The sequence below is a fragment of the Capricornis sumatraensis genome, chromosome 13 (assembly GCF_032405125.1).
Source record: "Capricornis sumatraensis isolate serow.1 chromosome 13, serow.2, whole genome shotgun sequence".
Lineage (NCBI taxonomy): Eukaryota > Metazoa > Chordata > Mammalia > Artiodactyla > Bovidae > Capricornis > Capricornis sumatraensis.
The window spans coordinates 27,123,541-27,143,778 of record NC_091081.1 but is presented as its reverse complement, the minus strand read 5'-3'; the positions used below and the strand labels follow the sequence as shown (position 1 = coordinate 27,143,778).

General features: G+C 42.2%; 1 protein-coding gene across 1 annotated transcript; it reads left to right on the top strand.

Annotated features, from left to right (window-relative positions):
• Positions 1-8,897: 8,897 nt before the first annotated feature.
• On the top strand, positions 8,898-20,152 carry GTF3C6 (general transcription factor IIIC subunit 6). Its single transcript, XM_068985294.1, has 6 exons — positions 8,898-9,007; positions 9,355-9,435; positions 12,938-13,001; positions 13,095-13,139; positions 15,497-15,610; positions 18,656-20,152. The coding sequence occupies exons 1-6, from the start codon at positions 8,936-8,938 to the stop codon at positions 18,955-18,957; spliced, it is 678 nt and encodes a 225-aa protein (XP_068841395.1). The 5' UTR covers positions 8,898-8,935; the 3' UTR covers positions 18,958-20,152.
• Positions 20,153-20,238: the final 86 nt, after the last annotated feature.

The following is a 20,238-nucleotide window of genomic DNA, read 5'->3' as shown; positions in this document are numbered from 1 at the left end:
AGCCTATATTAACTTAGGGTGTGAACAGACTCCTTTGACTCTTAAAATCAACAAGACAAGGTTTGACTTCTTCCAAAAGGTTTTATTAATATGGCAGGATAACTTATGGAGATCCTAGTACGCTGCATTTTCCCACTTGGTCCCTTCCAAGCGGCAGCCGGGCCATTTGTATTCCTTTGTCTTGGATGTCTAAAGGACAGAAAGCTGAAGCTACTTGAAGACTGAGGCTTTTCCCATCTATTGTTAGAGTCTGAGCTCACTGAAGAAATGATGATAGATGTCTGAGAGGAAAAAGGGAAGAGAGGCCTTTATTTTAAACTGGAGGAAATAAATGGAGATTTCTTTAAGCTGGGAAGGAGTGTGAACTGGAGGTCCTCATTTCCCTAGCAGCACCCTGGAGAGGTGTTGAGGCCAGTGGGCTGCTTAGAAAGGGTAGACCACTAAGCATCCAAAACACAGCAGCGGTGCGCTCTGCAGAAACAGAGTCCCTGCATTTCAAGGATCTGTGAGGCTGCAACTTCGGGCAGCTCAGAGTAACCAATGTGGGCTGAAGGCTGGGACAATCTCTTCAAATACTATGTATGATCTGGGAATGAGGGGGAAGAGGGTGTAAAAGGGAAGAAACTGATGGGAGATTAAGATTTCCTGCCATCCTGATGTGACAGGGGTTTAGTTAAGTTCAATTTGATTTAAAGAAAATAAAGAAACATGTTTTGTTTGGTTTTCTAAATATATCCAAGTTTACAACTGCAACTCACATACTAAGAAATAGTCAATACAAGAAAGAACAAAGCAAAAAGAGCTGGGGAACACAGTAAAGGACAAGTTCACAGAACGAGGGACGCTGATGTCACTCAAACCTTGCTGAAGAGATGACAGGGCACGATTAGGTGTGACGCCCCAAGTTCTTTGTCTCCCTTCTCAACTCTGTAAGGTTTGATACTCCATGTCATTCCTCCACCGCAGCTGGCCTGAGTCAAGGGCTGACATCTCTACCAGGTCCGTTATGCTTCCCAGTTTCTCAGAAAAGATAACAGACTACCGGGGACTGAGTTAGACAAGTAAAGTTTCCTGATTTTCTAACACTCAGCTTCCTAATGTATAACATGGACGTTACACGGCTGAGGGCTGATATTTAGCTTGTGTGCACTGGTAAACCATGTATATGTGTGTGTGTTCAGTCGTGTCCAGCCCCATGGACTGCAGCCCACCTGGCTCCGTGTCCATGGGATTTTATACTGGAGAATAAAAGTATATAGGCAAGAATACTAGAGTGGGTTGCCATTTCCTTCTCCGGGAGATCTTCCCAACCCAGGGATGGAACCTGCGTCTCCTGCATTGCAGATGCATTCTTTTACTGCCAAGCCATTGGGGAGTGAAAGTTGCTCAGTCGTGTCCGACTCTTTGCAACCCCATGGACTGTATAGATCATGGAGTTCTCCAGGCCAGAATACTGGAGCAGGTAGCCTTTCCCTTCTCCAGGGAATCTTCCCAACCCAGGGATTGAACCCAGGTCTCCTGCATTGTAGGTGGATTCTTTGCCCGCTGAGCCACAAGGGAAGCTGCTGGTAAAGCACATCCAATGTTAAATTATTGAAACTCTTCCATATTAGTCAGTAAAAAGCAATTGCCACAAGCAATTTTTGCTTCCCTGTTCAGTTTTAAACTAGTGCTTCTATTATTGTTGTCTTTAAAAAAAAACAGCTTTATTAAAATATAATTCACATACCATAAAGTTTGTTCAATTGTATGTAATTCAGGGGTGTTTAGTACACGCAGCGACATGCAACAATCACCACTGATTCCTGAACATTTTCATCATCCCCAAAAGAAGGCATTTCCAATTCCTCTTCCCCTCAGGCCCTGGCAACCACTGATCTATTTCCTCTCTCTATAGGTTTGCCAGTACTGGACATCTCATATCAATGGAATTATTCAATATGTGGCCTTCTGGATTCTTAGAGTACTTTTCAAGTTTATCCATGTTGTAGCATGTATCTGTACTTCATTTTTATTGCTAAATAAGATTACATTATATACATGCAACATGTATTGTTTATTAATTCTATTTTCTGGTGTCGTTCAGTCGCTGTCTTGTCCGATTCTTTGTGACCCCATGGACTGCAGCAAGCCAGGCTCCCCTGTCCTTCATGATCTCCCGGAGTTTGCTCGGATTAATGTTCACTGAGTTGGTGAAGCTATCTAACCATCTCATCCTCTGCAGCCCTCTTCTCTTTTTGTCTGTTTTTAAGCAAAGGTAATTTAGTTTCTTAAAGCTGGCTCCTGGGTCTTACGATCTCTTTGGACTGAGAGGAGAAGGTATTAAGAATGGATTCTAGTTACAAGTCAGAAATTCCAGTCACCAAAAGCTGACGCTGATGGGTTATTCTGCTCAGTAAGTTTCTTTTTTCTGTCTGAGAGCTGTTTCCATCTTTAAGCTAATTTTCAAAGCTTTAGGCCATGGAGACAATCCTAAAAGGTCTTGTTTCCTCCCAAGGGAATGTTTTTTTCATCTATGTGCTACATTATAATATCAAAATTTACAGATTTTGTATACAAGTGTGTTTTTGAAAATACATAGAGTATTTCTGAAAGGATACATAAGAAACTGGTAAAACAACAACAACAAAAACCCAGCTACCTAGGGAAAGGTGATCCCTTCATGGATCACAGCCTCGTCATGGCGAAGGGGCTTGTATAACTCAGTGAAGCTGTGAGCCGTGCTGTGCAGGGCAACCCAAGACAGACAGGTTGTAATGGAGAGTTCTGACAAAACGTGGTCCACTGGAGGAGGGAATGGCAAACCACTCCAATATCCTTGCCATGAGAACCCCATGGACAGAATGAAAAGACAAAAAATATGAGACCAGATGATGAGCCCCCAGGTCAGAAGGCGTCCAATAAGGTACTGGGGAAGAGCAGAGGGCAGTAACTAATAGCTCCAAAAAGAAAAAGCAGCTGGGCAAAAGTGAAACGATGCTCAGTTGTGGATGTGTCTGGTGGTAAAAGTCTGATGCTGTAGAGAACAATATTGTATAGGAACCTGGAATGTTAGGTCCATGAATCAAAGTAAATTAGACGTGGTCAAGGAGATGGCAAGAGTGAACATTTTAGGAATCAGTGAGCAAAAGCATATGGGAATGGGTGAATTTAATTCAGATGACCCTTATATCTACTACTGCGGACAAGAATCCCTTAGAAAAAATGGAGTAGCCCTCGTAGTCAACAAAAGAGTTCAAAATGCAGTAAGTACGCGGGTGCAGCTTCAAAAATGACAGAATGATTTCGATTCGTTTCCAAGGCAAACCATTCAACATCACAGTAATCCAAGTCTATGCCCCAACCACTAATGCCAAAGAAGCTGAAGTTGAACAGTTCTATGAAGACCTACAACACCTTCTAGAACTAACACCAAAAAATATGTCCTTTTCATCATAGGGGACTGGAGTGCAAAAGTAGTAAGTCAAGAGATACCTGGAGTAACAGACAAGTTTGGACTTGGAGTACAAAATGAAAGTTTTGTCAAGAGAAATACTAGTCAGAGAAAACACCTTATTCCAACAACATAAGAGACACTCTACACATGGACATCACCAAATGGTCAATACTGAAATCAGATTTATTATATTCTTTGCCGCCAAAGATGGGGAACCTCTATACAGTCAGCAAAAACAAGACCTGGAGCTGACTGTAGCTCAGATCATCAGCTCCTTGTCAAAAAATTCAGGCTCTAATTGAAGAAAGTAGGGAAAACTACTAGGCCATTCAGGTATGACCTAAATCAAATCCCTTATGATTATAATGTGGAGGTGATAAATAGATTCAAGGGATTAGATCTGGTAGACAGAGTACCTGAAGAACTATGGATGGGGGTTCGTAACATTGTACAGGAGGAGGCAGTAACCAAAACCATCCCAAAGAGAAAGAAATGCAAGAAGGCAAAGTGGTTGTCTGAAGAGGCTTTACAAATAGTTGAGAACAGAAGAGAAGTGAAAGGCAAGGGAGAAAGGAAAGATATAACCATCTGAATGCAGAGTTCCAGAGAATAGCAAGGAGAAATAAGAAAGCCTTCTTACATGAACAATGCAAAGAAATGGAAGAAAACAATAGAATGGGAAAGACTAGAAATCTCTTCAAGAAAATTGGAGATATCAAGGGACTAATTCTTGAAAGGATGGGCACAATAAAGGACAGAGACAGTGAGGACCTAACAGAAGCAGAGATTAAGAGGTGGCAAGAATATACAGAAGCCAGAAGAAATATACAAAAAGTTTTAACGACCTGGATAACCATGATGGTGTGGTCACTCACATAGAGTCAGACATCCTGGAGTGTGAAATCAAGCGGGCCTTAGGAAGCATTACTACAAACAAAGTTAGTGGAGGTGATGGAATTCCAGCTGAGCTGTTTAAAATCCTAAAAGATGATGCTGTTAAAGTGCTGCACTCAATGTGTCAGCAAATTTGGAAAACTCAGCAGTGGCCACAGGACTGGAAAATGTTCGTTTTCACTTCAATCCCAAAGAAGGGCAATGCCATAGAACGTTCAACCTGCCATACAATAGCCCTCATTTCACATGCTAGCAAGCTCACAATCCTTCAAGCTAGGCTTTAGCACTACATGAACCAAGAACTTTCAGATGTACAACTTGGGTTTAGAAAAGGCAGAGGAACCAGAGATCAAATTGCCAACATCTGTGGATCTTAAAGAATGCAAGGGAATTCCAAAAAAATTCTACTTTTGCTTCATTGACTACCTAAAAGCCTTTGATTGTGTGGATCACAAAAACTGTGGAAAATTCTTAAAGAAATGGGAATACCAGACCACTTTATCTGTCTCCTGAGAAACTTTCATGAAGGTCAAGAAGCAACAGTTAGAACCAGACATGGAAATACTGATTGGTTCAAAATTGGGAAAGGAGCATGACAAGGTTGTATATTGTCACCCTGCTTATTTAACTTATGTATAGAGTATATCATGCAAAATGTCAGGCTGAATGAATCACAAGCTGGAATCAAGATTGCCAGGAGAAATATCAACAACCTTAGATATGCAGATAATACCACTCTTGTGGCAGAAACTGAAGAGGAACTAAAGAGCCTCTTGATGATAGTGAAAGAGGAGAGTGAAAAAGCTAGCATAAACTCAAGATTAAAAAACTAAGATGAGGACTATCCTGGTGTTCCAGTGCATAAGACTCTGAGCTCCCAATGCAGGGGGCCTGGGTATGATCCCTGGTCAGGGAACTAAATCCCACGTGCCACAACTAAGAGTCTGCATGCTTCTTGGAAGAAAAGCTATGACAAACCTAGACAGCATATTAAAATGCAGAGATGTTACTTTGCCGACAAAGGTCCATATAGCCAAAGCTAAGGCTTTTCCAGTAGTTATGTATGGATGTGAGAGTTGAGCCATAAAGAAAGCTGAGCACCAAAGAACTGATGTTTTTGAACTGTGGTATTGGAAAAGACTCTTGAGAAAATCACCTGGACTGCAAGGAGATCAAAGTAGTCAATCCTAAAATAAATCAACCCTGAGCATTCATTGAAAGAACAGATGCTAAAGCTGAAGCTCCATTACTTTGGCCATCTGATGGGAAGATCTGACTCATTTGAAAAGACCCTGATGCTGGAAAAGATTGAAGGCAGGAGGAGAAGGGGACAACAGAGGATGAGATGGTTGGATAGCATCACCGACTCAATGAACATGAGTTTGAGCAAGCTCCCAGAGTTGGTGATGGACAGGGAAGCCTGGAGTGCCGCATTCCATGGGGTTTCAAAGAGTCAGACACGAGTGAGTGACTGAACTGAACTGAATGCTGCAAGTAAATATCCTGCATGCTACAATGAAGACCAAAGATCCCCCGCATGTTGCAACTAAGACATAGCCCAGCCTAAATAAATAAATATTAAAAAAAAAAAACAAAAAACCAAGACCACGGCATCTGGTCCCATCACTTCATGGCAAATAGAAAAGGAAAAAGTGGAAACAGTGACGTATTTTCTTTTCTTGGGCTCCAAAATCACTGCAGACAGTGACTACAGCCATGAAAATAAAAGACTCATACTCCTTGAAAGGGAAGCTATCACAAATCTAGACAGCGTATTCAAAAGCAGAGACATCACTTTGCCGACAAAGGTCCACAGTCAAAGGTTTTTTCAATAGTTACATACAGGTGTGCGAGTTGGAGCATAAAAAAGGCTGAGCGCCAAAAAATTGATGCTTTTGAATTGTGATTCTGGAGACTTGAGAATCCCTTGGACTGCAAGAAGATCAAATCAGTCAGTCCTAAAGGAAAAGTGAAATTCACTCAGTTGTTTCCGATTCTTTGGGACCCCATGGACTGAAGCCCACCCGGCTCCTCTGACCATGGAATTCTCCAGGCAAGAATACTGGAGTGGGTAGCCCTTCCCTTGTCCAGCGAGTCTTCCTGAATCTGGGTCTCCTGCATTACAGGTGAATTCTTTTCCATCTGAGCCAGCAGGGAAACCCTCCTAAAGGAAATCAACCCCGAATATTCATTGGAAGGACTGATGCTGAAGTTGAAGCTCCAATACTTTGGCCACCTGATGAGAAAAGCCGATTCCTTGTACAAGACCTTGATGCTGGGAAAGATTGAGGGCAGGAGAAGAGGGCGACAGAGGATGAAATGCTTGGATGGCATCACCAACTCAACAGACATGAATTTGAGCAAACTCTGGGAGATAGTGAAGGACAGGGAAGCATGACGTGCTGCAGTCCATGAGGTCACAAAGAGTCAGACATGACTGATCAGCAACAGTAATGGAAACGGGAGCTGGCAGACAGGGATGGAAGGCTTACTTCTCTGTCTGTATCATTTCATAAACCATTCAAAATAAATAAGCTTAACAATTATGTCTTAAACAGTAAACAGTACTAACCTTGACTAGAAGTATGAGCCTTGTTTATTTGAAAGGGACATCCTGAGGCATTACACTGACCTCATAAAATGTATTTTCAAACCTCAAACTTTCACTTTTGCTGCTCCCTCAGCTTGGATTGTTCTCCTTTTTATTCTCCCTGATCCCCAATAATATCTGACCATTTAATTTCTCAACTTGTAAAGCACTGTTTGAGACACAATCTAATCTTCAAACAAAAAATATACAGTAAGGATGAATAATTTTATCTTCATTTAATAAATAAGAACACAGGGGATGAGGAAGCACAGCAGCTTGTGCCAGATCACAATTACTATATTTCAGATGTAGAACTTCTAAGTTCTACAACTTCTAAGAAGTCCAGTACTTGTCCCATTTTTTTAAAGCTATGAAATCCCATTCATTTAATGAAGGAATGGGTAAAAATGCACAAAAATGTTTACTAAAGTGTTGTGCAATATCAATAAATACCATCACATAGATCTATATTTATCATGGAAAACATCCATGATACTACATATAGTGAGAAAAGCAAGTTTTAAACAGATGTATAGTTTGAACACATTTTTGTAATAAAAATTGTTTGTGTATGTAGAAAGAAGCTGGAAAGCTAAACTGTGTAGGAAAATGTTTTTGTTTTTCATTTTCTTCAGCCACACAGCATGGCCTGTGGGATCATATTTCCCCCACCAAGGCCACCGCAGACAAAGCATAGTCTTAACCACTGGACCACCAGAAAATTCCCTGAAAAATTTTTTTAAAGTTATAATAATCTAAATTTGTATACATTATTACCATGACTAGACTAAATGCATATTAAGTGCTTAATATGTGCCAGACAATGGGCTAAATACGTTTTACAGGTATTATCTCTTTTAATCCTCACAAAAACCAACTTGCCTAAAGCCTTGCAGTTAATAATGCAGCAAAATCAGACAAGTATCAGACCCTAACTCTCATGCTCTATGGAGGTAGATCATCCTGTCTCTCTACAACGGTCATTTATTTTATAATCAGAAAAATCCATGAAGTTAGTTTTAGAAAAATCCTGTTTGAAACTTCACTTTACTTAGTCTCTACTAACTACTACTAAACTACTAAGTCGCTCAGTCGTGTCCGACTCTCTGTGACCCCATAGATGGCAGCCCACCAGGCTCCCTCGTCCCTGGGATTCTCCAGGCAAGAACACTGGAGTGGGTTGCCATTTCCTTCTCCAATGCATTAAAGTGAAAAGTGAAAGTGAAGTCGCTCAGTGGTGTCCGACTCTTAGCGACCCCATGGACTGCGGCCCACCAGGCTCCTTCGTCTAGTACTCCCCAATTTCTGTCTCTTACAGCGCTTAGGGCAATCGGATCTCCATCTGCCATTCCTACATCTGTTTTGCGTGCTAAGTCGCTTCAATCGTGTCCCTCTCTATGGGACCCTACAGACTGCAGCCCGCCAGGCTCCTCAGTCCTTGAATGGGTTGCCATGCCCGCCTCCAGAGTATCCTCCCAACCCAGGGATCGACCCCCTTCTCCTGTATTGGCAGGCGGTATCTTTACCACTAGCGCCACCTGCGAAGCCTGCAGCTTTTGCAGGGTCCTGAAACCCAAGCTCACTTCCTAGCGCAGTGAAGTGTGCCCTTAGCTTGGCTCGGGGAGAACTTGAATTGAGGATGAGTGTTTACACAACATAAAGAATTTCTTTCAAAGCAATGTAGGATGGGGATACTCTAGGCCTCTCCATTCCCCTCGCGCACGGTGGCCTCTTTGCCTGCACCTTCTTGATCTCCTCTGCCTCGCTCGCCAGTGGGCTCGTCCCACCAGCGACCGGAGTCCGAGGGCTCCCTAGGTCGCCGAAGCTGCCCGACAGAGGCCAGAGTCCTGGCTCCAGCTCTCGGAGGGGAACAAGGAGGTCCACGTGGGCCCGGGGGCCGCCATCTCGCGTGCTGGCAGCAGCGGCGGGCGCAGCCGGAGCCGCTGCCCTTACTCAAGATGGCGGCCCTGGCGGGCGGGGCCCACGGTTCTCTGGTGGCGCAGAGGAGCGGCGGCATGGCGACAGCTGCCAAGGAGCCGAGTTGGGTGGACTGGGACGAAGAGGAGGAAGAGGAGGAGGAGGAAACAGTGAGTGCCACGGTGGAAGCCCGCGCGGTGGTGGCGGGGGTGGAAGTGGCTGTGTGCGCGGCAGGGAGTCGAGGCGCGGCCCCGGGGCGCCTGGCGGGATTGTGCCCCCGAGGGCGCGGGGCGGAAAGCAGCTGCCCACAGCCCTGCGGGCCACACGGACGTTCTAGGGGGAAGGAGGGAGGTTACCTTCGTTAACGGAGCGCGCTTCCTCTCCTTGAAAGCAGAACCTAATTTTCACAAAAGTGGAGTCGTTTCACTGCGAGTGTTTGTTTGGCTTTTCTCCTTAACTGCCTGCCTCTTCCTGCATTCTCACAGGCTAACGCGTTAACCCTTCTTTCTTCCACCAGGAGCAGTTGGTTATGGTGGAATTATCAGGAATTCTTGATTCAGACTTGCTCTCAAAATGTGAAAATAAATGCAAGATTTTGGTGAGTCTTGTAGAATTGGTGGGTTGTTGTAGGTTTTCTTAAATCTGAAACAAGAATGAACGGTGACATACCCATCCGCTTTAGTTGAGTCAGTTCAGTTAAGTCGCTCAGTCGTGTCTTTTTGCGACCTCATGGACTGCAGCACGCCAGGCTTCCCTGTCCATCACCAGCTCCCAAACCTTACTCAAACTCATGTCCATTGCGGTGATGCCATCCAACCATCTCATCCTCTGTCGTTCCCTTCTCCGCCTGCCTTCAGTCTGTCCTAGCATCAGGGTCTTTTCAAATGAGTCAGTTCTTCTCATTAGGTGGCCAAAGTATTGGAGTTTCAGCTTCAGCATCAGTCTTTCCAGTGAATATTCAGGACTGAGTTCCTTTAGGATGAACTGGTTGGATCTTCTTGCTGTCCGAGGGACTCTCGCAGTCTTCTCCAATGCCACAATTCAAAAGCATCCCCTTAAAATAGATTAATTCCAGGTATACAAAGCAGTGAACCATTGGAGACAGTCACAGTACAGGGAGCTATGGGAGCAGCTGGGAGAAAACTAATGCCCAGCTTCTACAGCATTGTCGACTACAAAAAGATGCACAGCTTGAGAGTTGGGAGTTAAGCTTTATTTGGGGCAAAATGAGAACTGCAGCCAGGGAGGCAGCATCTCTGATAGTTCTGAGAGACTGCTCCAAAGAGACAGTGGGGAAGGGTCAATATATAAGATTATGGTGAAGGGGGAGTTCAGTACCATTAAGCACTCATATTACACAAGGTTTTCGGCTAGTCATAAGGATTTGATGTCACCATGAAGGGATTTAGTGGTTTTCCAGGTATGAGGAGATGCAAGGGTTTGGATCATGAAATCAGTTCCTGAAAAGATCTAACTATCTAAAGATCTGTCGCACCAGATTCCCTGGAGCACACAGTGCCTCACTGCACCCTGAGCTCTCTCAGGGGGTGCTGAAGGTCAGCAGCTGCAGCAGCACAGGGTTCCGTCTCCACAGGGGCAGGTGGCAGATGCCCTTGTTCAGTCATTGGCAGTGCTCTTGGCAAGTGCCAGTTTGTAGTTGACAGCATCAACAACGATGCCTGATGTCTGCATGTGTGGCTGGGAAGAGTTAAAGATTTGTGGGGGAGGGGGTGGCATTTTTAAATGGAAGATGAAATTTTGAAAAAAAAATGCAGTGTTTTTGGACCTCCCTGGTTAAGAATCTGCCTTGCAATGCAGGGCTCAGGGGTACAATTCTTGGTGCGGGGAACTAAGATCCCACATGCCCTGGGGCAGCTAAGTCTCAGTGCCACGGCCACTGAAGCCCACAGGACGCAACTAAAGAGCCTCTGGGCTGCAACTACTGTGCCCACTCCAGGCAGGTGGGATCTTCGCTTCCTGACCAGGGATCTAACCTGTGCCCCCTGCAATGGAATTTTAACCACTGGACCACCAGGGAAATCCTTCTTTTCTTTTTTAAATTGAGAAATAATTGACATATAATATTATACTAGATTCCCCTGGGGGCTCAGTGGAAAAGAATCGACCTGCCAATGTAGGAGACCAGAGTTTGATCCTTGATCCAGGAAGATCTCACATGCCCCAGAGCAACTAAGCCCCCTGCGCCACAACTGCTGAGCCCAGTGCTTCCGAGCCCTCCAGCCACAGCTGCTGAAGCCTGAGTGCCATAGAGCCCATGCTGTGCAACAAGAGAAGCCACTGCAGTGAGAGGCCGGAGCACTGTGATTAGAGAGTAGCCCCAGCTCGCTGCGATAGAGGAAAGCCCACACAGCCCCGAAGACCCAGCACAGCCAAACAGAAATAAATTATTATTTTATCATATATAATTTTCATAAAAAATAAAATATTTTTTATAAAACTGACCTGGTCAGCTTTCATTCCAATCCCATAGAAAGGCAGTGCCAAAGAATGTGCAAATTACCACACAGTTTTACTCATTTCATATGCTAGCAAAGTAATGCTCAAAATCCTTCAAGCTAGGCTTCAACAGTATGTGAACCACAAACTTCCAGATGTACAAGCTGGATTTAGAAAAGGAAGAGGAACCAGAGATCAAATTGCCAACATCCGTTGGATCATAGGAAAAGCGAGAGAATTCCAGAAAAGCATCTACTTCTGCTTCATTGACTAGGCTAAAGCCTTTGATTGTGTGGATCACAACAAGCTATGGAAAATTCTTCAGGAGATGGGAATACCAGACCACCTTACTTGCCTCCTTAGAAACCTGTATGCAGGTCAAGAAACAACAGTTTGCAACCAGATTGGGAAAGGAGTATGTCAGGGTTGTATATTGTCACCCTGCTTATTTAACTTGCATGCAGAGTATATCATACGAAATGCCGGGCTGGATAAAGCAGAAGCTGGAATTAAGATTGCTGGGAGAAATATCAATACCCTCAGATACACAGATGACACCACACTTATGGCAGAAAGCGAAGAAGAACTAAAAAGCCTCTGATGAAAGTGAAAGAGGAGAGTGAAAAGTTGGCTTAAAACTCAACATTCAAAAAACTAAGATCATGGCATCTGGTCCCATCACTTAATGGCAAATAGATGGGAAAACAATGAAAACAGTGACAGACTTTATTTTCTTGGGCTCCAAAATCACTGCAGCTGGTGACTGCAGCCATGAAATTAAAAGACGCTTGCTCCTTGGAAGAAAAGCTATGACCAACCTCGACAGCATATTAAAAAGCAGAGACATTACTTTGCCTACCAAGGTCCATCTAGTCAAAGCTACGGTTTTTCCAGTAGTCATGTACGGATGTGAGAGATGGACAATAAAAAAGGCTGAGTGCTGAGAATTGAGCCTTCAAACTGTGGTGCTAGAGAAGACTCTTGAAAGTCTCTTGGACAGCAATGAGATCAAACCAGTTGATCCTAAAGGAAATCAACCCTGAATATTCACTGGGAGGACTGATGCTGAAGCTCCAATACTTTGGCCGCTTGATGTGAAGAGCTGACTTATTGGGAAAGACCCTGCTGCTAGGAAAGATTGAAGACAGGAGGAGAAGGGGACGACAGAGGACAAGATCGTTGGATGGTATCACTGATTCAATGGACATGAGTATGAATAAACTCAGGGAGATGCTGAAAGACAGGGAAGCCTGGCGTGCTGCAGTCCATGGGGTTGCCAGGAGTCAGACATGACTGAAGGATTGTACAACAGTTTTTTTTTTAAATTATATTAGTTTCAGCTGTACATTTTTAGTATTTGTATTGTGAAGTGACCACCGCAATGTCTAATTAACCCCCATCACTACATATATAATTACAAAATTTTTTTTCTTCTGGTAATGACTTTGAAGATCTACTGTCTTAGCAACTTTCAGATATAAAGTACAGTACTAGCTATAGTCACCGTGATGTTAAGAACATCCCAGGACTTATTTATTTTATGACTGGAAGTTGGTATTATTTGAGCCCCTCTTTACCCATTTCCCCCACTCCCAAGGCTGTTTTTACTAATGACTTTTTAATGGTCCTATATTCTGTTGTAGGGAATTGATACTGAAAGGCCCATTCTGCAAGTGGACAGCTATGTCTTTGCTGGAGAGTATGAAGGTAGGAGGATGTCAGAGAGGTGAAATTCCCTTTTTTACATGCCTTTTGGAGAAAGCAGCTATTTCAACAAGTTGCCTTAATGTTTTTCTGCAGACACTGTTGGGACCTGTGTTATATTTGAAGAAAATGTTGAATATGGTAAGTGATTGCTATGCTGACTCAACTCTTTTTGTTGTGAAATATTTCAGACATACTTGTATATGATGGATATTAAAGTTAAACATCTCATGTACCCACTGTCTACCTGTGTCAAATCATCCCTTTTGGCTAGGTAGTTAAAAAACATTCCAGGTCCATTTGAAGCCCCTGTGTATCCCTCTCCAAAATTACTCCCTTCTGTCTTCAGAGGTAATCACTTGTCTTCAGAGGTGATCACTCTCTTGAATTTGGTGTTTATCTTTCTTACACCTGATTTTATATTACATATGTATGTATCAGCAGACAATAAATAGCACTTTCTGGATACTTTCACACTTCATATAAATTGTAGCATTTGATAAATGTATCATTCTCTATCTTTTTTTCAATCAGAGATACGTTTTGAGATTTTTTTACATGCTTATATATATATATACGTATATATAACTTTTCTCTGTTGCGATTTGTGACTGTACTGCAGTTTTTTCTCCAATTAATGGACATGTTGGTTGCTTCCGTTTTTATTAATAACTACTGAAATTTATTGAGTGCTTTCTGTATGTCAGGCACTGTTCTAAGTGTTCCAAGTATAAATGTCCTGAATCCTCACCACGAGTCTGTGAGGTAGAGGGCATTGTTATCTTCATTTTATATTTGAAGGAACTGAAGCACAGAGAGATAAAAACATTCTCAAGGTCATAGACCTAGAAGCAGAGCCAGGACTGGAACCAAGATGGTCTGCTCCAGAGCCTGTTTTCTTAATTATGCTTATTTACTCATCACAAAAATGTCTCGTGCATCTATGTAAAAATGCCTCTTGGGTATATACTTAGAAACGGAACTGTTAGATTGATAAGTGTGTGTAGTAGATTCAACCATCTGAAATTAACAATTTGGGCTGAATATTGCCAGTTTTACATGGTTCAACTTAATAGACACCACTGTGTTGCTCTCTAAAGTGTAGTATCAGTAGTCACACAGGATTTCAGCATGCTTCACATCCTTAGCACAGAGTCTCATCCGTCATTCCCACCTACACCCACAGTTTTTATAAAGCTGTGACCCCAAGCAGCAGGTGGATAGCAATTTTTTTTTCTCAGCTTTCTCTCCTGACTGGGGATCTTCTCACTCCAGTCTGGCTTCAAGTAGTGTCTGACTTTGGTGCTTCATTTTGAGCGACAGAATTTTAGATCTCATTACCCAGCAAACCCAAATTCCCGACCCCGCTTTCCCACTTCAGGGCTGGCACCTAATAGACCTGTTCAGTTCAGTTCAGTCACTCAGTCGTGTCCGACTCTTTGTGGCCCCATGAATTGCAGCACGCCAGGCCTGCCTGTCCATCACCAACTCCCGGAGTTCACTCAGACTCACGTCCATTGAGTCCGTGATGCCATCCAGCCATCTCATCCTCAGTCGTCCCCTTCTCCTGCCCCCAATCCCTCCCAGCATCAGAGTCTTTTCCAAGGAGTCAACTCTTTGCACAAGGTGGCCAAAGTACTGGAGTTTCAGCTTTAGCATCATTCCTTCCAAAGAAATCCCAGGGCTGATCTCCTTGAGAATGGACTGGTTGGATCTCCTTGCAGTCCAAAGGACTCTCAAGAGTCTTCTCCAACACCACAGTTCAAAAGCATCAGTTCTTCGGCGCTCAGCCTTCTTCACAGTCCAACTCTTGCATCCATACATGACTACTGGAAAAACCATAGCCTTGACTATACGGACCTTAGTCGGCAAAGTAATATCTCTGCTTTTGAATATGCTATCTAGGTTGATCATAACTTTTCTTCCAAGGAGTAAGCGTCTTAATTTCATGGCTATAGTCACCATCTGCAGTGATTTTGGAGCCCCCCAAAATAAAGTCTGACACTGTTTCCACTGTTTCCCCATCTATTTCCCATGAAGTGCTGGGACCAGATGCCATGATCTTTGTTTTCTGGATGTTGAGCTTTAAGCCAACTTTTTCACTCTCCTCTTTCACTTTCATCAAGAGGCTTTTTAGTTCCTCTTCACTTTCTGCCATAAGGGTGGTGTCATCTGCATATCTGAGGTTATTGATATTTCTCCCGGCAATCTTGACTCCAGCTTGTGTTTCTTCCAGTCCAGCGTTGTAGCTTTACTCTAACTTCGGGTTTCTGTCCCCTGTAGATGTGTGTTGTCTTTGAGTTCATTTGTATCTTCAGTTCTTAAGTATTTAATCTATTACTTCTCTGTGGCTGGAGCAGGAGGAATGAGTTAAATCTTGAACTTAACTGCATTATCTTGATAGGAAGTAGTTTAGCTCTCTAAACTGGAACCATTGAGGCTTAACACGATTATTTGATGCCATCAAGCAGTATAATAGTGTTCATTTTGTATTTTAGTGGATGCAGAAGGCAGTAACAAAACAGTGCTTAAATATAAATGCCACACAATGAAGAAGCTCAGCATGACAAGGACTCTTCTGACAGAAAAGAAGGAAGGAGAAGAAAACATAGGTTAGTTCACTTATTTCTCTGAAAATAGATGATTCAGTATTGGCTTTATGACACATTGTTGCCAGGATGTTCTTTGTACTTCATAATAATAACTATGTGTAATAGGTTAAGTATGTGCAAATTGAGAGCTCTCCATAAAAAGTACCAAAGATAGATTTTAAAATTTAGTTGAATTCTCATATAGCTGGGGGCACTGGAGACATATGAGAAATTTTTATCTGCTTTGCATTGGAAATGATTTGAGGAGTTTGTCAAGCAACTTGACATGATTTCAACCCCAAGGAATTCAGCAGCCACTCCTCTCCCCACCATTAAAACTTTGTAAGTACAAAAGATACGATGGTAGCAGTTCTTGACCCCCACAGCATCTCCTGAGCTTTGGGGAGATGCAGTGACCTTCCCCAAGATGCTCACGACTGGAAGAAGCTGGCTTTATATGTGAGGGAGGGACTCTAAGACCACAGTTGTTAATCTGAAGTCTAGTTCTTAATAAACACCCAGTTAGCCTTCTCCAGTTGCTAGTCATCCAACACTAGAGACTTTATGGGTGTTTCTTGCACCTGTAGCAGGCACATGTTTGCAGAGATGGCCAAATAAACACTTGATGGTTTAAAAGCCCATTGTTCACCACACCAACCTCTTTTTGTTGCCCTAGGGAATTTGGGACATGGTCAGAATAAATGTGTTTGTCCACCAAAAACAAGGCTTATTGCTCAAAGACATATTTGAAACACTAGTAAATAAGACCCTAATGATGAATATTCGTGGCTTGATTTATTGTAAAGAACAAATATTTGAAGGTACATTCATCATCTAGAAATTTATACCAGCTACACATAACTATATAACAAATCTTTGTTCTTACGTATTCCACAACTATCCTTTTTTTTAGGCACTTTGAAAATAATAGGAAGGAGGCACTTGAAGTTCTAGAATGAACTTGAAAGGCAGATACATATCAGATGGCTTAACTATCATTTAAATATTCTTCTTGAAGGAAGTTACAGAGTTCGCTCTAGTCTTTTAATAATCTAATAGATCTTCGGGAGAATATGGGTGCATCTTTTTATTTATTCATTAGCTTTGTACGGGTTTCCTGTAGTTGGAGCAAGCAGGGCTACTCTTTTTTGCAGTACACAGGCTTTTCATCGCTGTGGCTGCTCTTGTGGAACACAGGCTCTAGGCACATGGGCTTCAGTAGTTGCAGCACACAGACTCAGTAGTTGTGGCTTATGGGCTTAGTTGCTCCCACAGCATATGGAATCTTCCCAAACCAGGGATCGAACCTGTGTCCCCTGCATTTGAAGGCAGATTCTTAGCCACTGTGCCACCAGGGAAGTGCAAAATTTGGGTGTATTTTAATCAAATAGATTAGCAACCAACTATTCAAGGCTGTACTGGTTATCTATTGCTGCATAAAAAGTGGCCCCTAAACTTAATGGCTTAAAACAACAGCAGCAGAAGCACTGTCTCCCATGGTTTCTATGAATCAGGAATTGGGAAACAGCTTATTAGCTAGGTAGTCTGGCTTGGGTCTCTCATGAGGTTGCAGTCATTTTGTTGACTGGGCTATAGTCATCTGAAGACTTAAGTAGGGCTGGAAAGATCTAACTGTAGGATGGCTCACTCACATGGCTAGTGCGTTTGTGCTGGAGGCGCCACTGCCTTGCGCTCCTCACACTACTGGTTTGAGTGCCCTTTGACGCAGCAGCTGGCTTTCCCAGACCAAGTGATTTTTAAGACCAAAGTAGAAGCCACAATGTCTTTTATGAACTAGCCTTAGAAGTCACATTCTGTCATTTCTTTGATATCCTATCTGTGTGGGAGGGGACAACACAGGGGCATGCGTGTCAGGTAGGTGAGGATCATTGGGGACCATCTTGGATGCCAGCAGAACAAGGTAGACAGGAGGTGTAGTCCTTATTTTCTAGGAGCTTGTACTCTAAAGTGAATCACATTTAGACAGACATGGATGTCTATGATCCGACACCCATTTCACTCAACTTAGTTATCTGTTATGTGCCAAGTATTATGCTAAATAACAGAGAAGGCTTTAGGGTGGCTTTAAGATTTTGAACTTGATGACTTAAAAAAAAATTTTTTTTTTAGAATAATGTTATTCTCTATGTTTAGAATGTTATTGGAAGCAAAAAATAGGTTTTTTTTTTTTTAATAGAAATCAATAGTTGAAGCTGAGCTGGAGGGAAGGGACTAATCAAGTTTTGAAAGAGGGAGACTTTATAGAGAGAAGATATGGGGTCAACAGTAAGGATGTTTCAACAAACAGCTGCAGAAGAGTTAGTTTATGGTGGGGTATAGGACAGATGGATGCTCAAACAGGGTGACAAGATAGGTTGGGATATCTTACAGATACCTAATGGAACTTTGACAGTGACAGTAAACAGCTTGGGTTTTAAGTATCTATGAAAATACTTGGCTTTCTGAAAGGGTCAAAAGGATAAGAGAAAAAAATGGCTAGCATTATTGAAGCAATTCTTGATTATGGGTGTTCATTGAGGGATTAGGGCTTTGACTGTAGGTATGAAAAGGAACAAACATTTTTTTCAAGGATTTTTTTGGAGAGGTATTTTATTTCGGAGAGGTTTTTTATTTCACAATTGGATTCTTCAATTTAAAATGACACATAAATGTTGACTTGGAAGACGATAGAGTGGTATCATCCACCGTATTTGAAAGCTGACTGAATAAGAAGAAAATTGTAGGGAAGTGACAATTTTCTTCTAGACAAGAGATGGCAGTGGAAGATCAGTTATCTCTCAGAATGAGCTGGGAACTGGACTCTGGAGAAAGGGCTTAGAATAGTAGTGATTTTCATAATGCATACCTTACAGGCTTTCCAAGGTCTCCATGTAAGATGAAAATTACACGTTTGTTATCAGTTGGTTCAGGCACACTTTCTTTAAGTTGGGGTTTTATTTTGATAAATATTCATATGAACATTTAAATTAAAAATATTTGTAAGTAACTAAAATTCCTTTCTCATATTTCTTGGTTTCTCACCCCACCCACACCCTCCCCTATTAGGTGGTGTGGAATGGCTGCAAATCAAGGAGAATGATTTCTCCTATAGACCCAACATGATTTGTAATTTTCTGCATCAACATGAAGAGGATGAAGCTGTAGCTTCAGATCCAGATAAATCTTTGGAGTTGGAAGAGCATGAGACTCAAATGAAAGATAATTCAAACCTGATTTATGAACAGGAGAAACCACCGAACTTGGAGATAGAGGATTCTGGCCCTCTTATTGATATCCCTTCTTTTGAGACAGAAGGGTCTGTTTTTATGGATACCCAAGAAACTGCCTTAGAAATCACTCCTAGATGAAATGTTTCTCATAATAACTAGTCATGAACTTTTTATAGAATTTTTATATAAAATAATTGACTTTGTAGGTCACAATTTTAATTTTTGTTAGCTATATACACATTTCAGTTTCTAGTAGTTTAATATACTAGAATCATTAAGGACCAAATATATGAGTTTTTAAAAATATGGTTTCAAGGACTATAGGGACCATTCTGTGATGAGTCCTTTAAAATGGAGGTTTTACTGAGGTAAGTATATAAGTTTCTATTGCAGCCATTGCAAATTACCACATTTAATGGCTTATGTGTATTAAGCTACAGAAGTGTATTGTAGGTCAGCTGTTTGAGATGGGTCTCATCTGGGCTAAAATCAAGGTATTTGTAGAACTTCTCTTCTGGAGGTGGGATGGGGGACTCCATTTCCTTGCTCATTCAGTTGTTTGCAGAATTCAGTTCTTTGCAATTGAAGGATCATGGTCCCATTTGCTTGCTGTTGGCCAAGAGCCATTCCCATATTCCAGAGGCTCCCTGCATTCCTTGACTCATAGCCCCTTCTCTTCAAAGCCAACCATGGTCAAGTTCCTCTCAGTCCTTGACTCTCTCCTGCTACTTCAGTCATCCTATTGATGTTAGACCCTTCTGTCTTTTATTTGATTACATTGGGCACATCTGGCTGACTTCCCTATTTTAAGGTCTGTAACTTTAGTTCCATCTGCAAAGTCCATTTTGCCATGTAATTTAAACAAGCATAACACTGAAAATTATGGCATGAAAATATTTGCGGGGGGGACATCTTCTAGTCTACCAAGATCAATATTACAATTCTGAGAACAGAAGAATTCAGAAGTGCTTAAGGGTGAAGGTACAGTTCCTGATATTCCAGCTATAATTTCACTCCTTTCCTACTGAAGAAAGATGACTGGAATTCAGCTGTAACAGTCATTTTACTACAGTGATACAGCATTGTAAAGCCATTATCCTCCAATTAAAAATTAAGTATTATGGTGATAAGCTAGATCTGCTCTAACTAGTATTTTTTTAAGTAAATTATTCACAAACTTTGATACAGGTTGATCTATATGAAATTACCAGTATTTGTTTCTGACTATATAACCCAGCCATTTTATATGGTTTATGCTGGAATAAAACACACCTCACATTAATTATATCTCATAGTGCTCTGTGATGACCTAGAGATGTGGGATGGGAGAGTGGGAGGGAGGCTCAGGATGGAGGGGGATCATGTATGCTTATGGCTGGTTCACGTTGTGTGGCAGAAACCAGCACAATGTTGTAAAGC

Excerpts from the sequence above, each read along its gene's own strand:
- GTF3C6 (XM_068985294.1), top strand. The coding sequence starts at position 8,936 with ATGGCGACAGCTGCCAAGGAGCCGAGTTGGGTGGACTGGGACGAAGAG. Across the intron at positions 9,008-9,354 it reads AAGAGGAGGAGGAGGAAACA|GAGCAGTTGGTTATGGTGGA; the intron begins GTGAGTGCCACG and ends TTCTTCCACCAG. Across the intron at positions 15,611-18,655 it reads GGAAGGAGAAGAAAACATAG|GTGGTGTGGAATGGCTGCAA; the intron begins GTTAGTTCACTT and ends CTCCCCTATTAG.